General features: G+C 29.9%; 1 protein-coding gene across 1 annotated transcript; it reads right to left on the bottom strand.

Moving 5' to 3' along the window:
* Nucleotides 1-6,710: 6,710 nt before the first annotated feature.
* LOC129886476 (probable WRKY transcription factor 41) lies at nt 6,711-9,061 on the bottom strand. The gene is made up of 3 exons (XM_055961173.1): nt 8,551-9,061; nt 8,312-8,437; nt 6,711-7,550 (listed from the first exon to the last, which is right to left on the bottom strand). The coding sequence occupies exons 1-3, from the start codon at nt 8,883-8,885 to the stop codon at nt 6,974-6,976; spliced, it is 1,038 nt and encodes a 345-aa protein (XP_055817148.1). The 5' UTR covers nt 8,886-9,061; the 3' UTR covers nt 6,711-6,973.
* Between the last annotated feature and the right edge of the window lie 13,868 nt (nt 9,062-22,929).

Below are 22,929 nucleotides of genomic sequence, written 5' to 3'. Positions count from 1 at the left end.
TTTGAATCTTGATTTTTTTTTCTTTCTAAATCCATTAAAGTAAAAAAAAAATTAAAAACAAAATCACCCACCCACACGTCATTTTCTTCTTCACACCCACCTACCCTCTTCTTCTTTACACCCACCTCTATTTACTCCCCACTTTAAATCTTGATTATTATTTTTTTCAAAATCCATTACGAAGAAGAAGAATTTTTCTCCCCATTTTGACAGAGAAGACGATTGGGGTTTGGGGGACGGGGGTCGGATGAGTGGTTAATAATTAATTAGGATTTAATTAGTATAAAATATAGTTAATAAAAGAAAAGTTAATTAATAAAGAAAAGAAAGATAAAAAATTGGATGGATGGTTAATAATTGATGGGTAGTTAATAATTAATTATGATTTAATTAGCATAAAATATAGTTAATAAAAAAAAAGTTAATTAATAAAGAAAAAAGAAAAGAAAAGAAATATAAAAACTCGAATGGGTGGTTAATAATTAAATAAGAGATAATTAGTATAAAATATAGTTAATAAAAGAAAAGTTAATTAATAAAGAAAAGAAAAGAAAAAATATAAAAAATCTAATGAATAGTTAATAATTAATTAAGAGTTAATTAATATAAAATATTGTTAATAAAAGAAAAGTTAATTAATCAAGAAAAGAAAAGAATATTAAAAATTATAATTTATGATGTGGCGTCATGTGGCAGCGAGTGTAATACACTTCATACTATAAAAGTGGAGTTATGCGTTCAGGTGTGTAATAGTTTCACTTTTAGATAGTTTAAACGTGTAATAAATCGCCATGATAATTTAAATGTGTAACTAATTTTTCGATATAACTTAAGGAGGAAATTTATTTCTTTCCATTACATTAATCGACTCATATTTTCAATTCTTCTAGAAGATCTAAAGTCTCGTGTTGATGAATAGAAGAAGGTCCCATCCCACATATTACATCGTTTTCCTCAATAAGAAATTGCAAATATTACAAAGTTGGTAAGTGTATAGTATTTTAATTATAAATATTAATTTAATAAACTTACGAGTTTTTGTGTGGAAGTGGATCTATATAGTATATAGTTTGATCATCGAAAATCCTCTTTATCCGTTCTTATTTCCTACGAGAAACATGAAACAAAACTATTATTTTTCTTATCATAATGATACATTTATAGGAAATTCTTTACGATTTAATTAATAAAAAGGTAAAGTAATGGTTTAATTGGCTAATTAGCGCCTTTATGAATGGACCTAAATCATATTTTCCAACCGTAAGTAATAAGTTCTAACAAGTACAATTTCATTTTATAAATTTAAAAGAATTGTATAATAAGAATTAAATTATGATTGATAGTAGGAGTTGGAAATAAATTAAAGAAAGAACGAAGAACGAAATGGGAAACAGAAAAGTGAAGGGCAATAGCGTGGTGAATGCTGTTTGGCACATTGCATTTGTCCAAATCTTGGAAAAGTTAAAAACTTTTATTGCAACTACTTTTTGGTATTTTTATCCAATTGAATGAAAGTTGGTTTAAATTTAATGTGTTGGCCACTTATCCAAAAGTTCAAAGCAATGAAAAGTCCTACCATCAATAATTCTCATTCAAAAGTGCCTTTCTATATTAATCACCAAGAATGCAAGACTAAAGTGCCAATAACCTAGTAACTTATAATACCCCACTCTCGACCTTTCTTTTATTGAATTACTATTATGACATTATGTAATGAAATATTGAGCAAAAATCAGTGTGTATCTTGATACGTTATAGTAGGAGGTGTTGATTTTGCTATCGAAAGAATTGCTCCAAATTCACTTTGTTTCTCTTGGAAATGGAGTATTGTTTCACAAACCAAATGTTTCAGTTTTGGTGTTTATATCTTGAAATGTGTTTTGGTACTCAAGCAATTTTTTTTTTCTTCTTTTTCATCTGTTGTCTGAAGAAGAAGAAGAAGTAATATGTATAGGGGAATTTGGGCGAATTAACAGTTATTGAGTAACTGTTTCCCTCTCTTTTTTCAAATTCGTAAGTTAAATTCTTCTTATCTTCTTTTTTCAGATAATCAAAACAAAAAAATGAATCGGGTCGGATCGGTCCACATGGGCAACACCAAGCTACTCGTCTTTAAGTTCAACATGGTGGGCAACATCAGAGAAGGTTTTGATACTATCATTATGGGTCAATTTAACCTTCAAATGTTCCCAATTAGGGCAACTGCCTGAACTTGTTGTTCTTCTGAGAGAACATAACAAGCACTTTTGAGTGGGGCCATCATGTTTGACATCACCCTAAGGCGTTGTTTGACATTTTGATCATGACATTTTTTGTAAGTGTCAAATTTGATAGTCAGCTGTCAGAGGCGGGTCACATAGGTACCCTCATATGTTGCTCGCAAATGAGCCCACATAGCATGAGCAGTTGGGTATTCCTCACATTCATGTATGAGGTCATCAACCATAAAAATAACTATTATTTCATATGCAGTGGAATTAGCCTTTTTTCAAGCTTTATAAGTTTCAAGTTCTCTTCTGTGTTGTGTAGTGTTACCCTCTTCTGGTAGATTCAAAACATGATTTATACCTTCGAGAGTATTTTTCTCTTCCAGTATGTATCATATTTTACAACTTCAGATATCGTAATTGTCACCGTTCAATTTTTCACTTTTGTTCAAGTGAACAATAATACTTTTTGATGTCATGTCTATAATTAAGAGACAATCACGCAAGTATTTTATCATTTATGCATGCAATTTACACATTCAAGCAAATCATTTCACATAAAGGTTTCATGTTTAGTGTAAAATCGAAAGAACACTTAAAATTTCGATCATCATCTACGAACTAAATATTTGACCAAAATTAGAAATTAATTTCTTAATGTGTATTAGAATGATAGATTTAAATTAAGTCGTTATAAACTCAAACAAATGAATGAACATCTTCACATATATAAGGTTAATAAACATCTTCAAGTTACAAGTCAATTTAAAGATGAAAATCATCCCACAAATATTCGAGACGACTTATGTACACCCAAAAAGGCTCGCTAGGCCAAATTTCATGGTAAACTTTAATCAATCTCTCGCCCCAAGAATCACGGAGAGAATTTTGCTAAAATAGCTAGAGCTTCCCAATTCGAGATTTCTAAATAGTTTTCTAATTCTACACTCTTTAATTTAAACAAATGGTAAAATTAGCAACAGAAATATTTGGGGACATCTTAAAGGACTTGAACTCTATTAGTTTCTTCTGTCTTTCCTTTCGTATAACCCTTTCATTTTGTAACAGATTTTGTATCACTCTGGTGACACCATTTCGTATGATCTCACGATCTCAAAAATATGCCCTTCGATGACGTGCTCTTCCACTTTGTTTCTTTGCTCGACATCCAGAACTCCCACTTGGAGTGATTGAGTTTGTTCCCATTCAACCATTTTTGAAATAGGAACCAAGAAACAATAAGAATGGTTTAACACTAAATGTGACATTTTATGTCACAATTTATTGTAGAAGGCAAAATTTATTATAAAATATTTAGGGACTTATTAAGACAGAAAAAATATCAAGTCATATTTATTCACTTATGAAATTTATAAACATGTCACAAAATTGGTCAAATTTATTTTAAAACAAAGAGTTTTCTATACATATTTATACGGAAAAAAATATGACTTTAATTAATAAACATTTTACATACTAAAATATCTAAAATAATAGCAAAAGACATAATCATATTTATGTACCATAGTTTTCTTGAAAGAAACAAAAGTACGAGATAATTGAAAAAGATGTACACCAAATATTTATTTATTATTATTTTTTAAAGTGTGTAGTACAATGTTTAATAGTGTAGTTCAATTACTTCTTTACACATTTTTCACTATCCTCTTCAAGAAGAAGCTTTCATTAAACTTCTTTTTTTTAAAAAAACTTCTCTATATATTTCCTCTATTAGAATAGGAACAAAGAAATAACAACTTACTTCATTCAGTCCAGTATATTCCACCAAAAAAAAAGAGTATTTGGAACAATAGTCCAATTTAGTATTTTCTTCTTTATTTTTTTTAATTTCCTTCTTTTTGAAGGGGAGCCTTGGAGTAACTGGTAAAGTTGCTGCCATGTGACCAGGAGGTCACGGGTTCAAGCCTTGGAAACAGCCTTTGGCAGAAATGCAAGGTAAGGCTGCGTACAATAGACCCTTGTGGTCAGGCCCTTCCCCGGATCCTGCGCATAGCGGGAGCCTTAGTGCACCGGGCTGCCCTTTTTTCTTTTTTCTTTTTTTTTTTAATTTAAATGCAGATACAAATTTGACTAAATTTATTTTATTTTCTCCAAATTGAAGTCAATAGTAAGATCTATAACGAAATCCACGGCGTAATGAGTTCACCATTTTGATTACATCCGGTTATGTCCATTTTCTATCAGGTAAGTAGTACACTATATTTCAAGAATTTTTTCACACTTAAACTCGAGATTTCACCTGAAAAAATAGGGCAATGAACCTCGGCGTAATGAAATATTGAGCAAAAATCAATGTGTCCCTTGATAGGTTACAGCAGAAGGTGTTGATTTTGCTACTGAAAGAATTGCCCCAAATTCACTTCGTCTCTCTTGAAAAGAGAGTATTGTGTCACAAACTTAATATCTCTTTTTTGGTATTTATACCTTGAAATGTGTTTTGATACTCAAGAAATTCCTTTTTTTTTTGTTTTCTTTTTTATCTGTTATTTGAAAAAGAAGAAGTAATATGTATAGGAAAATTTGGGCGGATAAACAGTTATTGAGTAACTGTTCCTCCCTCTTTCTTTAATCCGTAGGTTATATTTTTCTTATCTTCTTTATTCAGATAATTAAAACAAAAAATAAATCGAATCGAATCGATCCACATGAACAACCCATGACCCATAATCCGACACATTACAATTTAATTTGATCCACGCTGGCTCATCATCACATATTATCTTTGGTATTAATAAAATTAGTTTGCCAATATAAGATATGATCCACTACAAAAAAAAAAAAAAAAAAAAGTGGATGAATAATGAGAATACGACACAATTTTCTCTCTCTTTTTTTTTTATCATCCATGATATGGCAATCTTTTTGCCCCTTCTAATACGTCAATTTGTAAATTATGACATTTTCACCATTATTTTCTTTGTCCATTCTTGTTTTGTTAGGCAAAAATCACAAATGGTTACTTTCACCCTCTGTTATAAAATAAAAAATAAAAAAATCATTGTTATGGAGATTAAAATTTTACAGGTAAATCTTCAGGACATTATCATGAAGAAATTCTATCTAGAATCATTTAAAAAAATTACAGCAAATTCAAAATATACAAAAATTACAAGAGAAGGGAAAAAATAAATACAGAATCTAGTTCAAATTGGCACACATTTATAAATAGTTTTTTTTTTTAATTGGACTTTCAAGGACAATTCTTATTTAATTATAAATGGGTCATTTTTATGAATGTGCCTCACAATTCAATCAGAGGCCCTTTCACCTGAAGCCCGATTCAATCAAATCCAAGAATACCCAAATTGGAGAACCCTTCGACCATATGATTTTAGAAGGAAAAATTAAGCGAAATGACAAGCATTACTAGCTTATTATTTAATATAATTATAGTTTTATATAATTATAAATTACGGATACACTTTAATAAAATTTATTATTATATAAATTTGGAGCTCATGTATAAATCTGAAAGCGAATTTAGGAGCTCATATACAGATCTATAAAGTAAATTTGTATTTTCTTTTGTATTTGTATATTTTCGGTCTCATAGACAATTCAAATCTGCGGAGGCTCATATAAGAATATCTAAAGGTTTGTATTTGTATACAAAGCGAGTTTAGGGGCTCATATACAAATCACTAAAGCAAATTTGTATTTGTATATACAATCTCTTTGAAAATCCAATTTGTATAATGCAACGAGATATACAAACGGAAATAGATATATCAATTGAAACTATAACTATGGAAGGTAATTAGGCAAACTGTAGCTAAGGTTCAAATCTTTGCTATTTTTGAAAATTCCTCATTTTACAATAGAACTAGCGTATGAGCTTTGATTAGAGAATTTTCTAAAATATGTGAAAATAATGACGAAAAAACTAAGACGTGACAAATATTTAGACTGTATTTACATATCATTTCATTTTTAAAAAAATTAGAAAACATAGCTATATTTTGAGTTCTGTGGCAAATACACAATACACACGCATGTTAATATAGTATGCACTGATATAACTTTTTTGCACGTTTTCAGCTAATACAATTGATATATGCCACCTGAATACTAACTACTTTGCTGATATAACTGATACCCGCTTGATAAAGCTCTTCTTTCTAATAAATCAAATGTAGCTACGCTTTATAAATACACAAACTATAAGTCAAATGTACTTTGATTTTTAGATTATTGATAAAAAAAATTAAATACACAAAAGAAGAATATTCCAACCAGCCAAATCAATGAACGAGTTCCCCCTCACTACTTTTATCAAGAAGAGAAAAAGTTATATAATTTAACGAGGTGAAATATATAGTAATAATTAATCAAAGTTTAATGGTAGAAGTGTATGTGCAAAGTGCAAACATGTATCATGCTTATATTGATTTGGTGTAATTATTTAGATATGGTAAATTCTTATCACACCTATGAGACTCTTACTATTACACACCTTGACTTTGAATTTATAAAAAGTACATGTAAGTTGTAAGTGCGTTAATTTGTCCTTAATATCTCGTTTACTAAGCAAGAATTATTGAAATGCAACTTGAATTTCAATAGCCAAAGCTTGTAATTACAAACATGAATTCATCAGGTTGCAATTCTTACTACAATTATTTCTCTAAAATATGAGTCAATTGACTTTAGCTTAGGATCAATTGGGCCTAAAAATATAAAAAATATTGCACAAAACTAACTTGCTGCTATTACAAACTTGCAAGGAATTATGATCTAATATTTAATTAAGTGAAGAACTCTGTAATGTCAAATGTAACATTAGGTTCAAAATCCACAGCCAAATCCCCATCTCCACCAAACGAGGAATATGAAATCGAAGTCGGGGTCGAGATCAATTCAGTGAGATCTGAATCTGAGTTCTGAAGAATCATGTTTTCCATTCCAAATTCTTCATTTTGGGACGTCAACATTGAGAAGTACGAGGGTAATTCTGAGGCTATTGGAGATGAAAATGGCGCGATGTCATCGAAGAAGAATTTTGTTTCTTCAATATTCTCGAGGTTTAGTGGTGTAGGAGGGAATGGAAAGGGTGTGAAAACTTCTTCTTTTGTTGTTGTGATGTTAGAGTTTTCAACTTTATAGTTTGGTGCAGAGTTGAATATTACCATCTCTTCTTCTTGTTTTTTGTTGTGTTTTTGGCGCTTTTGGTTCTGAAGTGAAAAGATATCTGATTGTGCAACTTTGCAACTGTGCCTTCCTTTATATGTAACCTCAAAGATTGTAGAGTCTCCATCTCGTTTTTGGACTTGTTTTGTTGCCAAGCAACCCTGTGTGTTCCTATGAGTGCACCTATAATAAGCCCTGCATTTAAACAAAAAAAAAAAACTATCAAGACAACATATCGATATATTATAACAGGTTAAATTATACTCTACCACTAAGAAAATGTTGTCATTGTTAACGTATATAAGTTAAACTCGATACGATGTACTTCATTTATGAAATCAAGGATTTTTTTCACATTATTCATTGCCAAAGGAAAGAGCTTTTATGACTCAAAAAGTTGTTGGTTTACTTTATCCAGCTACTGAAGTACAAGAGATATTTGGAAGTGTTTTATTTAGAAGGGACCACATGAAATGATCCAAAATTCATGCACTGAATGTAGCCTAAAACATCAAAATTATCAAGACAAAACCTAGGACCTATGATGTTTTCTTTTCTTACTTTTTTCTATTTTTATATTTTTATGACGGGGTTTTCAATAATAATGAAAATAAAAAGGGAAATTCAAGGATCCCATCTACTGCCATCTTTTTCATGGTAATTTATATTTGGAGCAAGTGGGAAGTTGCCATTGATGTAGCTGACCACCTCCTTCAAAGTAAAGATTCGTTTAAGTCACTAATTTAAGTTATTAAATTAGTGAAATAACAGTTACATTAATTAATTCAACAGTTGATTAAGTAGTTGCGTCTATGGGACAAAAACAAAAGTCCAAATTATTTCCATTTTCAGGACAGACTGTTTTTTTGAAAATGAGATTTAACCTTAAGCAAAGAGCTAAAAAGACAAAAATCAATGTTAACAAATAGCAAAATAAAAGGAAAAATGATTTTTACCTTGGATGATTAGCCCCTAAAATATCTTTCTGGCCATATTTTCTCCAACTATATCCATCTTCACGTGGATCTTCAAGCCCATTTACACAAATGCTTGTTTGATTAATCCTTGGTTGTGCTTTCTTTCTGCAAATCCAATCCAAAAAATTTTAAAAAATGAGCCAAAAAGATTTTTTTTTAAAATCCAAGAAATAAATTGAATTACAAGAAAATGGTCTAAAAGAGTAAAAGAAATTCACCTTTTCTTGGAGACAATATTTTTGTCGAATTGATCCCTTGAAGAATCCAAAACTTCACTCTTGGGACTATTATTTTTACTACCAAGAAATGACATTGATGAACATGAAGCTGTAGAGTTGTTAGTATTATTAATTCCACCTTCAAGAAGAAGTGCCTTCAAATTGAGAATTGACAATGATTTCTCAAGTGTACACAATATTTTCCCAATTAGTAAATCACGTTCTTCAGGAGAAGACAATGGACCAATCTGATTTTTCAGTTGGTTAACAAATTCCTTCCCTTGTGTTAACTCATTCATCAATTTCTTTTTCTCCAAACCTTTTACTTTCTCCATTTTGTGTAACTTAAATGATGACAAAAATAGGTAATTAATTTGAGATGAGTAAGCAACTAAGCACTATATAAATGGTGACAAATGGACAAGAAAAATGAAAATAGAGGATAAAGGAGAAAAATTGTGTGTGTATAAAAATCAATGTATTATGAAGAAGAGTTGCCAAGAAAGAAGTAGGAGAGAGCAAGTGAAGTTGCATTTAGGATAGTTAGAAAAAAAGAGAAGTGAAGGGGATATAAGGAGGAAAAAAAGTGGAAAGAGAGAGGGGGAGGGGAACAAATATTGACTGTGAGATTATACTTTTGTTTGAATTTTCTTTTTCTTTCTTTAGGTTTTATAATTTTTTAAAGTTATTTTTCAGCAGCCGATGTTCAATACTGCAAGATCTATTTTTCAGCAGCCGATGTTCGTAAATTGCAAGATTTATTTTAAGACGATGCTTCCAATATAATTTTATTTATATTCAAAGTTTGAATTTAAAATTTTTAATTAAGAATAAATTAGTAATAGGATTTGTTTTTCCTTTACAATGGACTATGGAGGAATTAAATTCAAGAGAGACCCTACAATGACTATTTCAAAGAGTGCGTTTTTTGGGCCACCACGCTTTACATATCCTTTTTTTCTTCTTTTACTCGGTAATCTTTATTATTCTTGATCAATAATTGATGTTGAAGTTTCAAGTGTTTTCCAAATTAAAGATTATGTGGGCTTTTTTATTTTATTTTCGTTAGTTATTGATTAACGAGAAGATTCCATTTTTAGGTACAAATGTCACATTTAGTATCATAAATAAATTGGATCACTAACAAGAATTGAGCGCGTAATTAGCCATGATTAAGAACAGAATTTGTTTGGTTAAAGCTTATAAGAGAAACAATCCGTATTTGGCCAATACGTTTCTGAAATTTTATTTTTTTAAATGGTTGAAAAATATAATACTCTGTTTAGTCAATTTTCTCAAAGCGTATTTTTATATATTAAAATATTAAACTTGAAGTGGATATCAATGTCATAAAAAGGCAGTACTAAGGTTCATTTCACAATTAGTATTATTCATCAAATAAAGAAATTATTTTAAGAGGATTGTATTAATATTTGAAAAATATATGAGTTAAATTAATCAGATAATTATTTTATCTTGAAAAAGTTAACTTCCTACTAATGCTTAAATTTGTAACTTCTTTCTAAGATTAGATAAATAATTACTCCTAAATAGTACACGTCTTTTTAAAATAAATATTTTTAACTTTTGAAAAGCTTAATCAAATAGGTTATTAAATTTTAAAATATGAGTCATTTTTAGATAAAATATCACATAATATTATACTTCAATTTAAATAATATAAACTTTATAATTAAAAATCAATAATATTTTCAGTTATCAAATGTGACGCAGAAGCAAATCTCAATTGTCATTGTATTAGTATTTAAAACATTATATGAGCAAAAGTTGTGTGTGAACGTGGAAACACGTGCAGTAATTTTCTACTGCATTTAGATTAGGAAATAGATTCGCATCCGTTTCGTTTTGGATTTCTTTCTAGAAAAATGACTTAATTGAAAGAATTCCTTGCCGATTCCATTTTTTTGTGTTAATAATTAAAAGCTTCCTTAAACTTTACATATTTTATTAAATACATAATTAAATTATGAAAAATTTTAATTATCTTTTTAATTATGAATTTTTGAAATTATTTACCTTTTCAAACTATGAGAAATCTTAATTACCTCATCGAATATGAATTTTTGAAACTATTTACCCCTAATAAGTCACAAGACAAAAAAAATATTATGTCCAATTTATATGACTCACTTTCTGTATTAGACAATTACTTAAGAAATGACACATTTCTATAATTAGTATAAATTTAATTTTGTTTCTATTCATATAATGTAATCTGACTTGAAATGAAGTTTAAGAAAGATTTGGTCTAAAATGAGTCATAAATATTTGTGTGGCAATAATTATTTCATTAGGTGTAAAATGAAAATTTTAAAGTTAAATTTTTACTAAATATAAAAATGTGTCATTCCTTTGGAGATTTATTAAAAAGGAAAGCGAGTCATATAAATTTAAAAAGAGTAATTTTTTTTAATCATGTGGCATATTAGAGGGGGGAATATTTCCAAAAATTCATGTTTAAGGAGGGGGGGGTAATTAAAGACTTCTCATAGTTTAGGGGGTAAATAGTTCTAAAAGTTTATATTTGAAGAAATAATTAAAACTTCTCATAATTTAGACGTGCATATAATAAAGTATGTCAAGTTTATACGCTTTAATTGTTAACTCTTCTTCTTCTTTTTTTTTTTTTAAGACACTTAAACCGTAAATGACTTATTTGAGATTTCCTTAATGCAAGACTACTGAAATTATCGTTGCCTACTTTTTTAACTGTGGTAACTGACGGTTGAAAAATATTATATTTAGAAGTTTTTTTATATGTATATATAAAATTCCATATGCCTAAAGGAATTGTAGTTATGTTTCGCCACGTCAACATTTAGAGAGATCAAGACTATTAAACAACCAAGGGTAACTAATTAATTAAGAGCAAAAATAATTTAGATATGCACCAAAATAAAAGAAGGTCAAATTAGTGAAACCCAAGATATTCTGCAAGATCTAGCCCATGGTTTTTCAGCAAGAAGAGAAAACCTCTTTGCATAATTAAACCAAATACACCATGTTTTTTAATAAAATATATTTATTTCATCCATTTATTATATTAAAAATAGATATTCATTATATATAAATAATTTATCATTTTATTCTTATTTATAAGTACTATTCATTTCCCAATACATCAATTTTGGAACCCACCACTCTAACCGTTAATTATCCCAATACATCAATTTTGGAACCCAAAAAAAAAGGAGGAAAAAAAGGCATTATATTAAGAAAGCAATAGTATATTAAAATGGTTGGTGGGAGAATTACACAATTAACGTTAAAAAAAAAAGAAGAGAATTACATAAACGTAACAAAGGGGTTGTATATATGTGACATCACGATTCTACGTCAACTTGTTCTCACATTATTTGTCTTATTTAATAAAATTAATATTATGATATATAGTAGCAATATTTTAAAGGAAACAACGCGGAACCACGTTTGAATATTCTTCCTGACTGATTTGGCAATCTTATTTTTTTATTCTGTGGCTTATGTTGTTTTGTTGTTATCTCAATATTTTCAACTAAAAGTTAAGAAGCTTCTTCCGTTTCGAGTTTGATGTTAGACTCTAAATCTACACATTTACAATTTATGTTTATGAGTTCTCTCTGATTCTTTTTCTTAATTATTTGTAGTAAATTTCTAATTCATATTTATTATTAGTTTCTCAATTTATTATATCCACATATTTTTGACAAATGTTTAATACATATTTAAGTTTGGGATATGAACTCATAAAATAAATAGTTAAAATTTACAAATGATCATTTTCAATTCTTGTAATTGAAAAATAGCAATTGTTTTGGTGATTCAATTTTTATAAGTAAAACTTAATGATACTGCAAAGAATTTCACTTGTATAGTAATAACTATTTTTATCAAATATAGGATTAAAAAACAGTTAGATAGCGTTGCTTTTTTTTCTTCATAATAGATTGTGTGTTTTTCCTTGCTAACATTGAGGCAATTCAAGATCTTTAAGCTAGTAACAACACATTTACTAGTATTTATGTCCATGTAATATTTTATTTTATTTTTAGAGAAAATGTTTGCATACCTCTAATCATATCTAGAATTATTTGTCAAAACTATCCTTCATCTTTCTTTAAATATCTTATTTAACTAACACCTTGCTAATTAGAATAAAAATGGTAGATTTGGAGGAGAAAATAAATTAACTCGTTATTTTTCTAAAACATCAAATATTTTAAATAAATTTAGTTACGTACCATAATAAATAATATTTGAGATCGAAAACAATATGTTTTCTTTTGTCATACTAAATGACGGAATTTATACGGTTATAGTTTCATTGGCTTTGAACAAAAAACATATATGTAGCTCATTACGTCAAATAACTTGGTAATATATATATTATCTGCTTATGGCATTCGTACAATTAAACGTTTTAAACAATTTATTCAATTTTTCATGTATTGCTAAGTAGTCAAATAAATTATATGATGTCAAGATCCTTTTTTTTTTGGTCATGTTTTCTTTTTCTCAATTGAAATTTCTTTCTTTTCATTTTGACAGAGTCTCTCGAAAATGTTTCGTTTGGATTTGACTTGCCATGTTATATCCAGCTAGTTTGGTACATGCAAAAATAAAGTTAGTAAGTAGAATTAATGTGTGTGCTTCTTTAGTGCTCTATTTTGTTTCAAGAATATTCTTTGAGAAAGTCAGTGAGACTATTAATATAATATCTTTACAACTTTAAGAAATAACACCTGATATAAAGTTCTCTTATTTACTGAAATTCGATGAGGTGTGGTAGACTAGAAATGGAAAAAGGAGTTATATACAATCTAGAAATTAGAAATATTTATTAATATTAACTTCTTCTTTTTTTCTTTTGTATAATTTGTTACATTCTTCCTTAAAATTACTTATTCCTTAGAAAAACAAAACATTCGTCGACCCGATATCAAATATAAATATACGAATAACCTGAATTGAAGTACATCATATTTCGAACTTCATTTTTTCGATATGCATATTACATAATCCGTTTATTTTTATTTTTTCTTGTTTAAATTACTAATGATAATACCTATGTTTATAAAACAACACCCATGGAGAGCTGAATATAAAATTTGAACATTAATTATGGGTTCATGTTAATGCTGGCAGTGAGTTGTGCTTAATTGAGAAATAATTAACATATCCTCCTCTTCTCTTGGATTAAGTTAATAGTAGTACAATGTACAAGCCATGTTAAACAAAATCATGAAAACTAGAGGTTTTGTTTAACAAACATGAAAAGTCAAACTTCAATTAAAATTTATAATCGTTTGAAGTTAAGTACTAATTAATTCTTTATCAGTCTGAGGCTGCGCCAACAATTATACTATACAGCCCAAATTGTCAAATTGCTTAATATAAAATGTTCAAATTGCTGTTTATGGTGTCCACCTTATAGAATTGTTTAGCCCAAACTAATAAAAAAAAAACAATATGTTAACACAAATTAAACACGATTTGGGCAGGTCTTTTGTGTCATAAGGATTTATCGACTCAATTCATTTTAGTGTTACTTTTTAAACGTAGTTTGTCAATTTTGATGAAATAATATTTTGATGATATTACACCTAATGGCAGGAGTAACTGGTAAAGTTGCTGTCATGTGATCAGGAGGTCACGGGTTCAAGCCTTGGAAACAGTCTTTGACAGAAATGCAAGGTAAGGCTGCGTACAATAGACCCTTGTGGTCAGGCTCTTCCCCGGACCCTGCGCATAACGGGAGTCTTAGTGCACCGGGCTGCCCTTTTTTTTACACCTAATCTTTAGTTATTTAAAAGAATTATTCCGTTCTATTAATGTTACCAAAAAAGGTATTGCGAAAGAAATATGCTTAGCTATTTCACTAATTCAACTTCATTAGGTAGGAATTTGAACCCTATTAGCATGTTGTCTAATTAATCCACATATTATCTCCATTGTATTTGTATTCGATTTTTCTTCCTTCAGTTGAAAATGATAATGGAAAATCACACCCTTGATGAATTTGGAAAATGTAATACTCCATCCGTTTTAAAATTAGTGTCGTTTTTAGTTTGGACACACCCTTTGAGAAAACTACTCGTTCCTAGAAAGTGAGATATATCTTTACTTATTCTCTCTATTTAAAGAAGGATGAAATTGAAAGAATATTATTAATGCATTCTTGATTATCTAAAACATTACTTATTTTCTGTTAAAATAAAAAACTAAAAATATCAATTATTTTAAAACGAAAAAAATAAAATATTATCATCTAGATCACAAGTATCAATAAAGAGTTCAAATCAAGAGGATTTTGCTGTCGGATAGACAAAAATTGTCAAAATAGAAAGATTCATTTGAAATACAATCCTTAAAATCTCATTTTCAATAATAATCCCAAAGATTTTACAAAAATCAATCAGGACAGAATTTTTGGACATGAAAAACTAAAAGTGAACCACTTGAAAGTTGTAACCCACTATTGTATTAATTTTTCTTTTTTAAAAAAGTGATCCCGAAGTGTACGATACGACAAAGTCAAGAATTATTCCTTCTTTTTTATTTTTGGGAAATCTTTGGTTCTTAATTTCCATAACACCCAACCCTCACCTTCAAAAATTAACAGTTTTTTTATTTACACTTCATATCAGCTGACTATATTTTGATCTTGAGTACATCCCTTAAAGAAAAAGTATTATTCTTTTAGTCTATTTTTAGTTGTCTATTATATATAACAATAGATTCTTTACTTTTACTTGTTTAATTTAAATAATCAAAAGATAATTCTTCATTTATCTTCATTATTAACGATAGTCATCCCCCAATGTATTTCTAATATTAAAGTTATTATATAAAAAAAGAGTAATATAGTAAAATTATTATTTTATTGCTTTTTAAAGATGTGTCTAAGTTAAATATTGGAAAAGTTGGGCTAAGCAGAGGGAGTAACTCTTAAAAATATTTAGTGTTTGACTAAATTACCCTTCATAAAAAAATAGAGGAATTAAAAAAAAAGCCTACTTATGATTTATGAATATGTAATTAAGGGTAAGTTTGAGAAAATAAAGTGAATATCTTTTTTTAATTACGTATAAGGACACTTATTTGCCCCAAAATAAAGACCAGACGATTACTTATTATGGATGAGAGGGAGAATAATTAAAGGGATTGTCCTATTCCAAAAAAAAAAGTTTCTACAAGGTAGAAGTGGGTAAGACACATGGCCAAGTTAGCTGAACATACGTGAAAGGTCTAGTACACTATCAACTATTACAGATCTTTTATTTTCTCAATCAATGTCAATTTTGAGAGAGTAATTTTAATTCAATCCTTAAAACTTTAATGCCCGTCCTGATAAAGAGAGCCTGACCTTGACGTTGAATGGCATCCACTTCTAAGCTTAACAATTAATTGTCATATACGCTATTAGCAAAATGCCAACATTCCTATTTTTTTTCGAGGATATTCAAGCATTATCTTCATCAAGGATAACTCCATTCTAGGCTAATTCAATTTTATTTATTAATTTCATTACTTACTCGCATTTTGATTCGTTAGTATGTTTCTAGCTACTTATTATTCTATTTTATTATCCTATCAATTAATTCAATTTACGTGTCTTCTAAATTACGTAACAAAATTTATTTGGACCTTTTTTTAAGATAAACAGTGTTGTAACTCGAAAAAAAAGGTGAAAGTTATCCTTATTCTATCTCATTTTATACCGTGTATTCCACCAAACAACATCTACGTAAATGAGTTCCATCAAGTGCTACTGACTTGTCTATTTATTGGAGTTGTATCGTTGGATTTTGCGGGATGTTATAATCACAACATGATTTTGTATTATAAGAATCTTTGAACGAGTATTAATTAAGTTCCAAAGAAATATATACCAACCAACCAAAGTTGGGCACTTTTTTCATAAATTCATTTTTTCTCAAACGCGTGGGGATAAAAATTCAGCTACTTTACTGCAGATATATACGAATGTTTGTGTTACCAGGTCAAGTCAAGAAGTAGAACCCAATAAAGAGCATTTACGTGGCATGTTACTCCACATTTGTCCTAATTTATATGACATTAATAAAATTTTGAGAGTACTTATAATTTTTTATATATTTTAATTTTTTTTTAGTTATTAGTTATTGTGATTTATAGTATTTTTTACGTAATTTTCAAATAATATATGTTACTCTCTCTGTCCCAATTTATGTGACATTGATAGACTTTTCATAATTAATTTATTTTTTATATGATCTAAAAATATTTTAAAATGTTAAATACCATGATTCATAGTACGTTAATTTTAAATATATACAGACTAAAAAAATAAAACAAACATATTGAAACGGATATAATACTGAATTTTTAAAAATACCTTCAACTAAAAGGAGACATATCGACGAATAGCTACCTGTTTCTTCTAGCGGCATTCTGTACAATAGCAATGAACCATAATACACTATAGATAAATTATAAAGTTCCCTATTAACCTTTTCCCGACCCTAAACTTTAGGAAATGTTATTATTATGAGAAAGAAAAAGAAATTAAATAGAAAAAGGAAAAGCAGAGATGAAATTTGGGATATCAATCTCGTACGGACATGAAATAATTTGTCCTTAGGATTGGCATACAATTCAACCTAACTTTTGAATTTTTTTAATGTTTGTTCAGAAGATTTTCTTCCTGTCAACAACAGTATTAATTAATTAGTCTTTTTCTAAGACATTTCCTGTTTTCTTTCTTAGTTTTATTACTACTTTCTTTTCAAATTTTCTTTTAATAATTAGTACTACTAGAGCTAGAGGCGGAGCTACTTGTCTAAGGCTCATCCGAACTTTTTTTGGACGAAAAATTATATTTATTATACATATATGAGTAAATTAATTTTATATATATATAATAGATTTTGAACTCTTTTCGAATTTTTTTATGTGTTTAGTTTTTCATATTTTAAATCGATAAAAATCTTGGATTCACCACTAATTACTACAATTTGCATTTTGGGGTCGATATTTCACCTTTTCTTCTATTCCATTGATGAAATTTATAGAACTAAGGAACTCAAATAATTGTACGCTTATTATATTGCTTGTAGTGATGGTCCCTACTACTTTTATCGTTTTACTTGGGGATGGGTATTAGGGAAAGGCAAAAATGACGAGGAGATTATAAGGTAGAAAATCAAACTCTTACATTTTCATCAATAAAATGAAAATTCAGATATTAATAAATGAGTTACTTGTTGTAAAATAGACTAGATTAATAATTCAGAAGAAGAAAATTAGAACAAAATAGATTAAGAAAATAGGAGAAAGTAATGTTCTTATTTCTGTATCTTATTTCACTCTTGCCATGCCAAAACAAGGCTATATATAGCCTAGAAAAAGATTAGAAATTGGTGGGTTGCCCACTTTTAGTGGGCCCCATGTATATTAAATAATCCATTAGTGGATATCCAATTTAACACACTATCTAACACTCCCCCTTGGATGTCCACGTGTAATGTGCCTCCATAAAAATACTTTACAAGAAATAATATACTAAGTTATTCTGATGTTGTATCTCGTTAAAACCTTACTAGAAAAAAATCAGTGGGAAAATCCTAATAAAGGAAAAAGAGTACACAGATCTGGTAATACGCCTTGATTGCTGCCTCATTAAAAACCTTACCAGGAAAACCCAGTGGGACAAAACCTTGGTTAAGGGAAAAAGAGTGCAGCGCGTATTTTACTCCCCCTGATGAAAACTTCATTTGATATTTTGGAGACGGCGCATTCCAACCTTATGCCTTAGCTTCTCAAAAGTTGATGTTGGTAATGCATTTGTGAATAAATCTGCAAGATTATCACTTGAACGAACTTGTTGTACATCAATTTCACCGTTCTTCTGAAGATCATGTGTGAAGAATAATTTTGGTGAAATGTGTTTCGTTCTGTCTCCTTTTATGAAGCCACCTTTCAATTGAGCTATACACGCGGCATTGTCTTCGAATATAATTGTGGGTACTTTAACATTATTTTTCAGACCACATCTTTCTTTGATGAACTGTATCATCGATCTCAACCACACACATTCTCTACTTGCTTCATGAATTGCTATTATTTCAGCATGATTTGAAGAAGTAGCAACAATGGACTGTTTTGTAGATCGCCATGATATAGCAGTCCCTCCGTGTGTAAACAGATAACCTGTCTGAGATCGAGCTTTATGTGGGTCTGATAAATAACCTGCATCTGCATAACCAATAAGGTCTGCGTAACCTTTGTTAGTATAAAACAAACCCATATCAATAGTACCCTTCAGGTATCGCAAAATATGTTTGATACCGTTCCAATGCCTTCGCGTTGGGGATGAACTATATCTTGCTAGCAAATTGACAGAAAATGTAATATCAGGCCTAGTTGCGTTAGCAAGGTACATAAGTGCGCCAATAACACTGAGATATGGTACTTCGGGACCAAGAATTTCTTCATCCTCTTCTGGAGGTCGAAACTGATCCTTTTCCACTTCAAGTGATCGAACAACCATTGGAGTACTTAATGGATGTGCTTTGTCCATGTAAAATCTTTTTAAGATTTTCTCAGTGTAGGCAGATTGATGGACAAAAACTCCGTCTGCTAAATGTTCAATTTGCAGACCTAGACAAAGTTTTGTCTTTCCAAGGTCTTTCATTTCAAATTCTTTCTTTAGATATTCAATTGCCTTTTGGACCTCTTCAGGGGTTCCAATGAGATTTATGTCATCAACATAAACGGCGAGTATAACAAATTCTGATTCTGTTTTCTTAATAAAAACACATGGACAAATGACATCATTTATATGGCCTTCATTTATCAAGTACTCACTGAGGCGATTATACCACATACGCCCTGATTGTTTTAAACCATATAATGATCTTTGCAGTTTTATTGAGTACATTTCCCGAGACTTTTTACATGCTTCAGGCAATTTTAATCCATCTGAATTTTCATGTAAATTTCATTATCAAGTGAACCATAAAGGTAAGCTGTAACTACATCCATTAGATGTATTTCAAGATTTTTATGTACAGCTAAACTGATGAGATATCGAAAAGTTATTCCATCCATAACTGGTGAATATGTTTCTTCATAATTGACTCCAGGTCTTTGAGAGAATCCTTGTGCAACAAGGCGTGCCTTATATCTTACAATTTTATTTCTCTCATTTCGTTTTCTAACAAAAACCCATTTATAACCAACTGGTTTTACACCTTCAGGGGTTTGGACTACAGGTCCAAAAACCTCACGTTTAGCAAGTGAGTCTAATTCTGATTGAATTGCCTTTTGCCATTCTGGCCAATCACATTTACGTCGACATTCTTCGACGGATTTAGGCTCAAGACTTTCACTATCTTGCATGAGGTTAAGTGCAATATTATATGCAAAAACATTATCAACCGTGATTTTAGATCGATCAAATTTTATCTCATCACCGAAAGAACTTATTGAAAGTTCTTCATTAACTTGAGTCTCGGGTTCACTGATTTCTTCAGGAATATCAAGATTACTCAAATCTTGGCCTTCTTCAGGAGGTTCTATTGTAGTATCATCTTTATTATTTCTCACGCTTCTCTTTCTAGGATTTTTATCCTTTGAACCCAATGGTCTACCACGCTTCTGGCGTGTTTGGAATTCAGAAGCTATGATACTTGTAGATGGTCCTTTTGGGACATCAATCCGGATAGGTACATTCACTGCAGGGATATGTGACTTAGTTATCCGTTTCAAATCAGTAAATGCATCTGAGAATTGCACTCTCAATCTTATTATTTGTGCTAACAACTTCGCAAACGCCAGGTTGCGAGATGATAACAGGCACACATGAGACCATCTAGATGATGCATCTATTAGGACCATAAAATATCTAAACAATCCACTAGGTGGATGAATATGTCCACATATATCTCCATGTATACGCTCTAAAAAGCCAGGAGATTCGATGCGAACCTTCAGGGTCGATGGTCTGGCAATTAATTTGCCTTGATAACAAGCAGCACATGAAAATTCATCATTTGTAAGAATCTTCTGGTTCTTTAACGGATGTCCAGTTGAATTTTCAAGAATTCGTCTCATCATTATTGATCCAGGATGACCTATTTGATCATGCCATAACACAAATATATTTGGATCAGTAAACTTCTGGTTTACGATCATATTTGCTTCAATTGCACTAATTTTTGCATAATATAGACTAGATGACAAAGTTGATAATTTTTCCAAAATATATTTATGGCCTGAGACACTCTTGGTTATGCCAAGAAATTCAGTAATCATTTCATTTAGTGTCTCAACATGATATCCATTTCTGCGAATATCTTTAAAACTTAATAAGTTTCTAGGAGATTTAGAAGAGAATAATGCATCTTCTATAACAATTTTTGTTCCTTTAGGCAGAATTATAGTAGCTCTTCCGGAGCCTTCTATGATTTTTGAATTACCAGATATTGTATTAACATTAGCTTTTCTTCTAAGCAAATTGGAAAAATATTTCTCGTCTTTAAAAATAGCATGAGTTGTTCCACTATCAATTACACAAATATCTTCTTGATTTATCATTGATCCAAATAAGATTTGAGGCATTTCCATATTTTCTTCAATAAGAAATAAAATACGTATTAACACATGGTATATTACATAAATTTTATTTATTTACATTGTCTAGGAAAATACAAACATCATATTTAATACAGATAAAAAGAAATATATTTACATATTATTAGTTTTATCAATATTCATATTTTCGTCCGAAAAATTAAAGAAATCAACTACATCCAAATGCATGGGCTCAATATTATCTTCAGAGATAAAATTCGTCTCTGCATTATTTTCTGCCCTTTTCAGAGATGCCTGATATAGCTGAACAAGACGTTTTGATGACCGGCAAATTCGCGACCAATGCCCCACACCTCCACATCTATGACATATTATTTCTGAATTATTCTTCGGTAAAGCTTTTGGCTTTTTACCCTGCCTTTTATATTGCTGGTTATTTCTCGGTGCCAGCCGAGCATCATGATTAAAATTTCTTCTTTGACTACGACCACGACCACGACTGGGGCCATGGCCTCTTTCTCGTTGGTTAGAATTTGCCTGATTCACTTCAGGGAGTGGCAAAGAACCAACTGGCCGATTATCATGATTTTTCATTAATAGTTCATTATGCCTTTCAGCAATAAGAAGGTGAGAAAGTAATTCAGAATATTTTTTAAATTCTTTTTCGTGATATTGCTGCTGCAGGAGCATATTCGCGGGTGGAAATGTGGAGTATATTTTTTCCAGTTTACCCTGCTCAGTGATCTCTTCTCCGCATAAATTTAACTGAGCTATAATTTTAAATAGAGCAGAATTATATTCAGTTATATTTTTGAAATCCATTAATCTCAAATTTAGCCAATAATGACGAGCTTGTGGAAGCATGACCAACTTCAGGTGGTCATATCTTTCTTTTAAATTTTTCCACAATTTAAGGGGGTCTTTTAATGTGAGATATTGTAATTTTAGCCCCTCGTCAAGATGGTGACGGAGAAATATCATGGCTTTAGTACGGTCTTGATTGGATGCCATATTGTCATCTTTAATGGTGTCTGCCAGACCCATTGATTCTAAATGAATTTCGGCATCAAGTGCCAATGATGAGTAGCCTTTTCCAGAGATATCAAGAGCAGTAAATTCAATTTTGGAAATATTTGCCATTTTATAAAAATAAAATTAAATAAAATTCTTACCACTTTTGTTACCTTGAAAAATTAGCCGGAGCCTCGTGCTGATAACGTGTTGTGAAATAGACTAGATTAATAATTCAGAAGAAGAAAATTAGAACAAAATAGATTAAGAAAATAGGAGAAAGTAATGTTCTTATTTCTGTATCTTATTTTACTCTTGCCATGCCAAAACAAGGCTATATATAGTCTAGAAAAAGATTAGAAATTGGTGGGTTGCCCACTTTCAGTGGACCCCATGTATATTAAATAATCCATTAGTGGATATCCAATTTAACACACTATCTAACATTACTAACATTCTCCGATGGTGAATACTATACTTTTGTCCGAAAACTATCTAGCTAGCTAGCTAGGAAACACAAGAGAAATGAAAAGGAAAGTTACAAATAAATCTCATCCCTTTATTTCCCAACTTTTGTCATGTTGGTTTCTCCTACTTTAGCAAGGAAAGTGTCTGAATTCATACATCACCGTCAATTCACCTTTAATTCTAATATATCTCCTAGCTACTTTAGAGAAATTAATATGTATCGATGACGTGACAATAATTTATTTATTTATTTGACAACTTTTGCTACTGCCGCAACTGGTAATATATATACGATGAACATTTCACACCGGGGTACCTAATGAT

The sequence above is a fragment of the Solanum dulcamara genome, chromosome 4, assembly GCF_947179165.1.
Source record: "Solanum dulcamara chromosome 4, daSolDulc1.2, whole genome shotgun sequence".
Classification (NCBI taxonomy): domain Eukaryota; kingdom Viridiplantae; phylum Streptophyta; class Magnoliopsida; order Solanales; family Solanaceae; genus Solanum; species Solanum dulcamara.
This window is presented reverse-complemented; position numbering and strand designations above follow the sequence as displayed.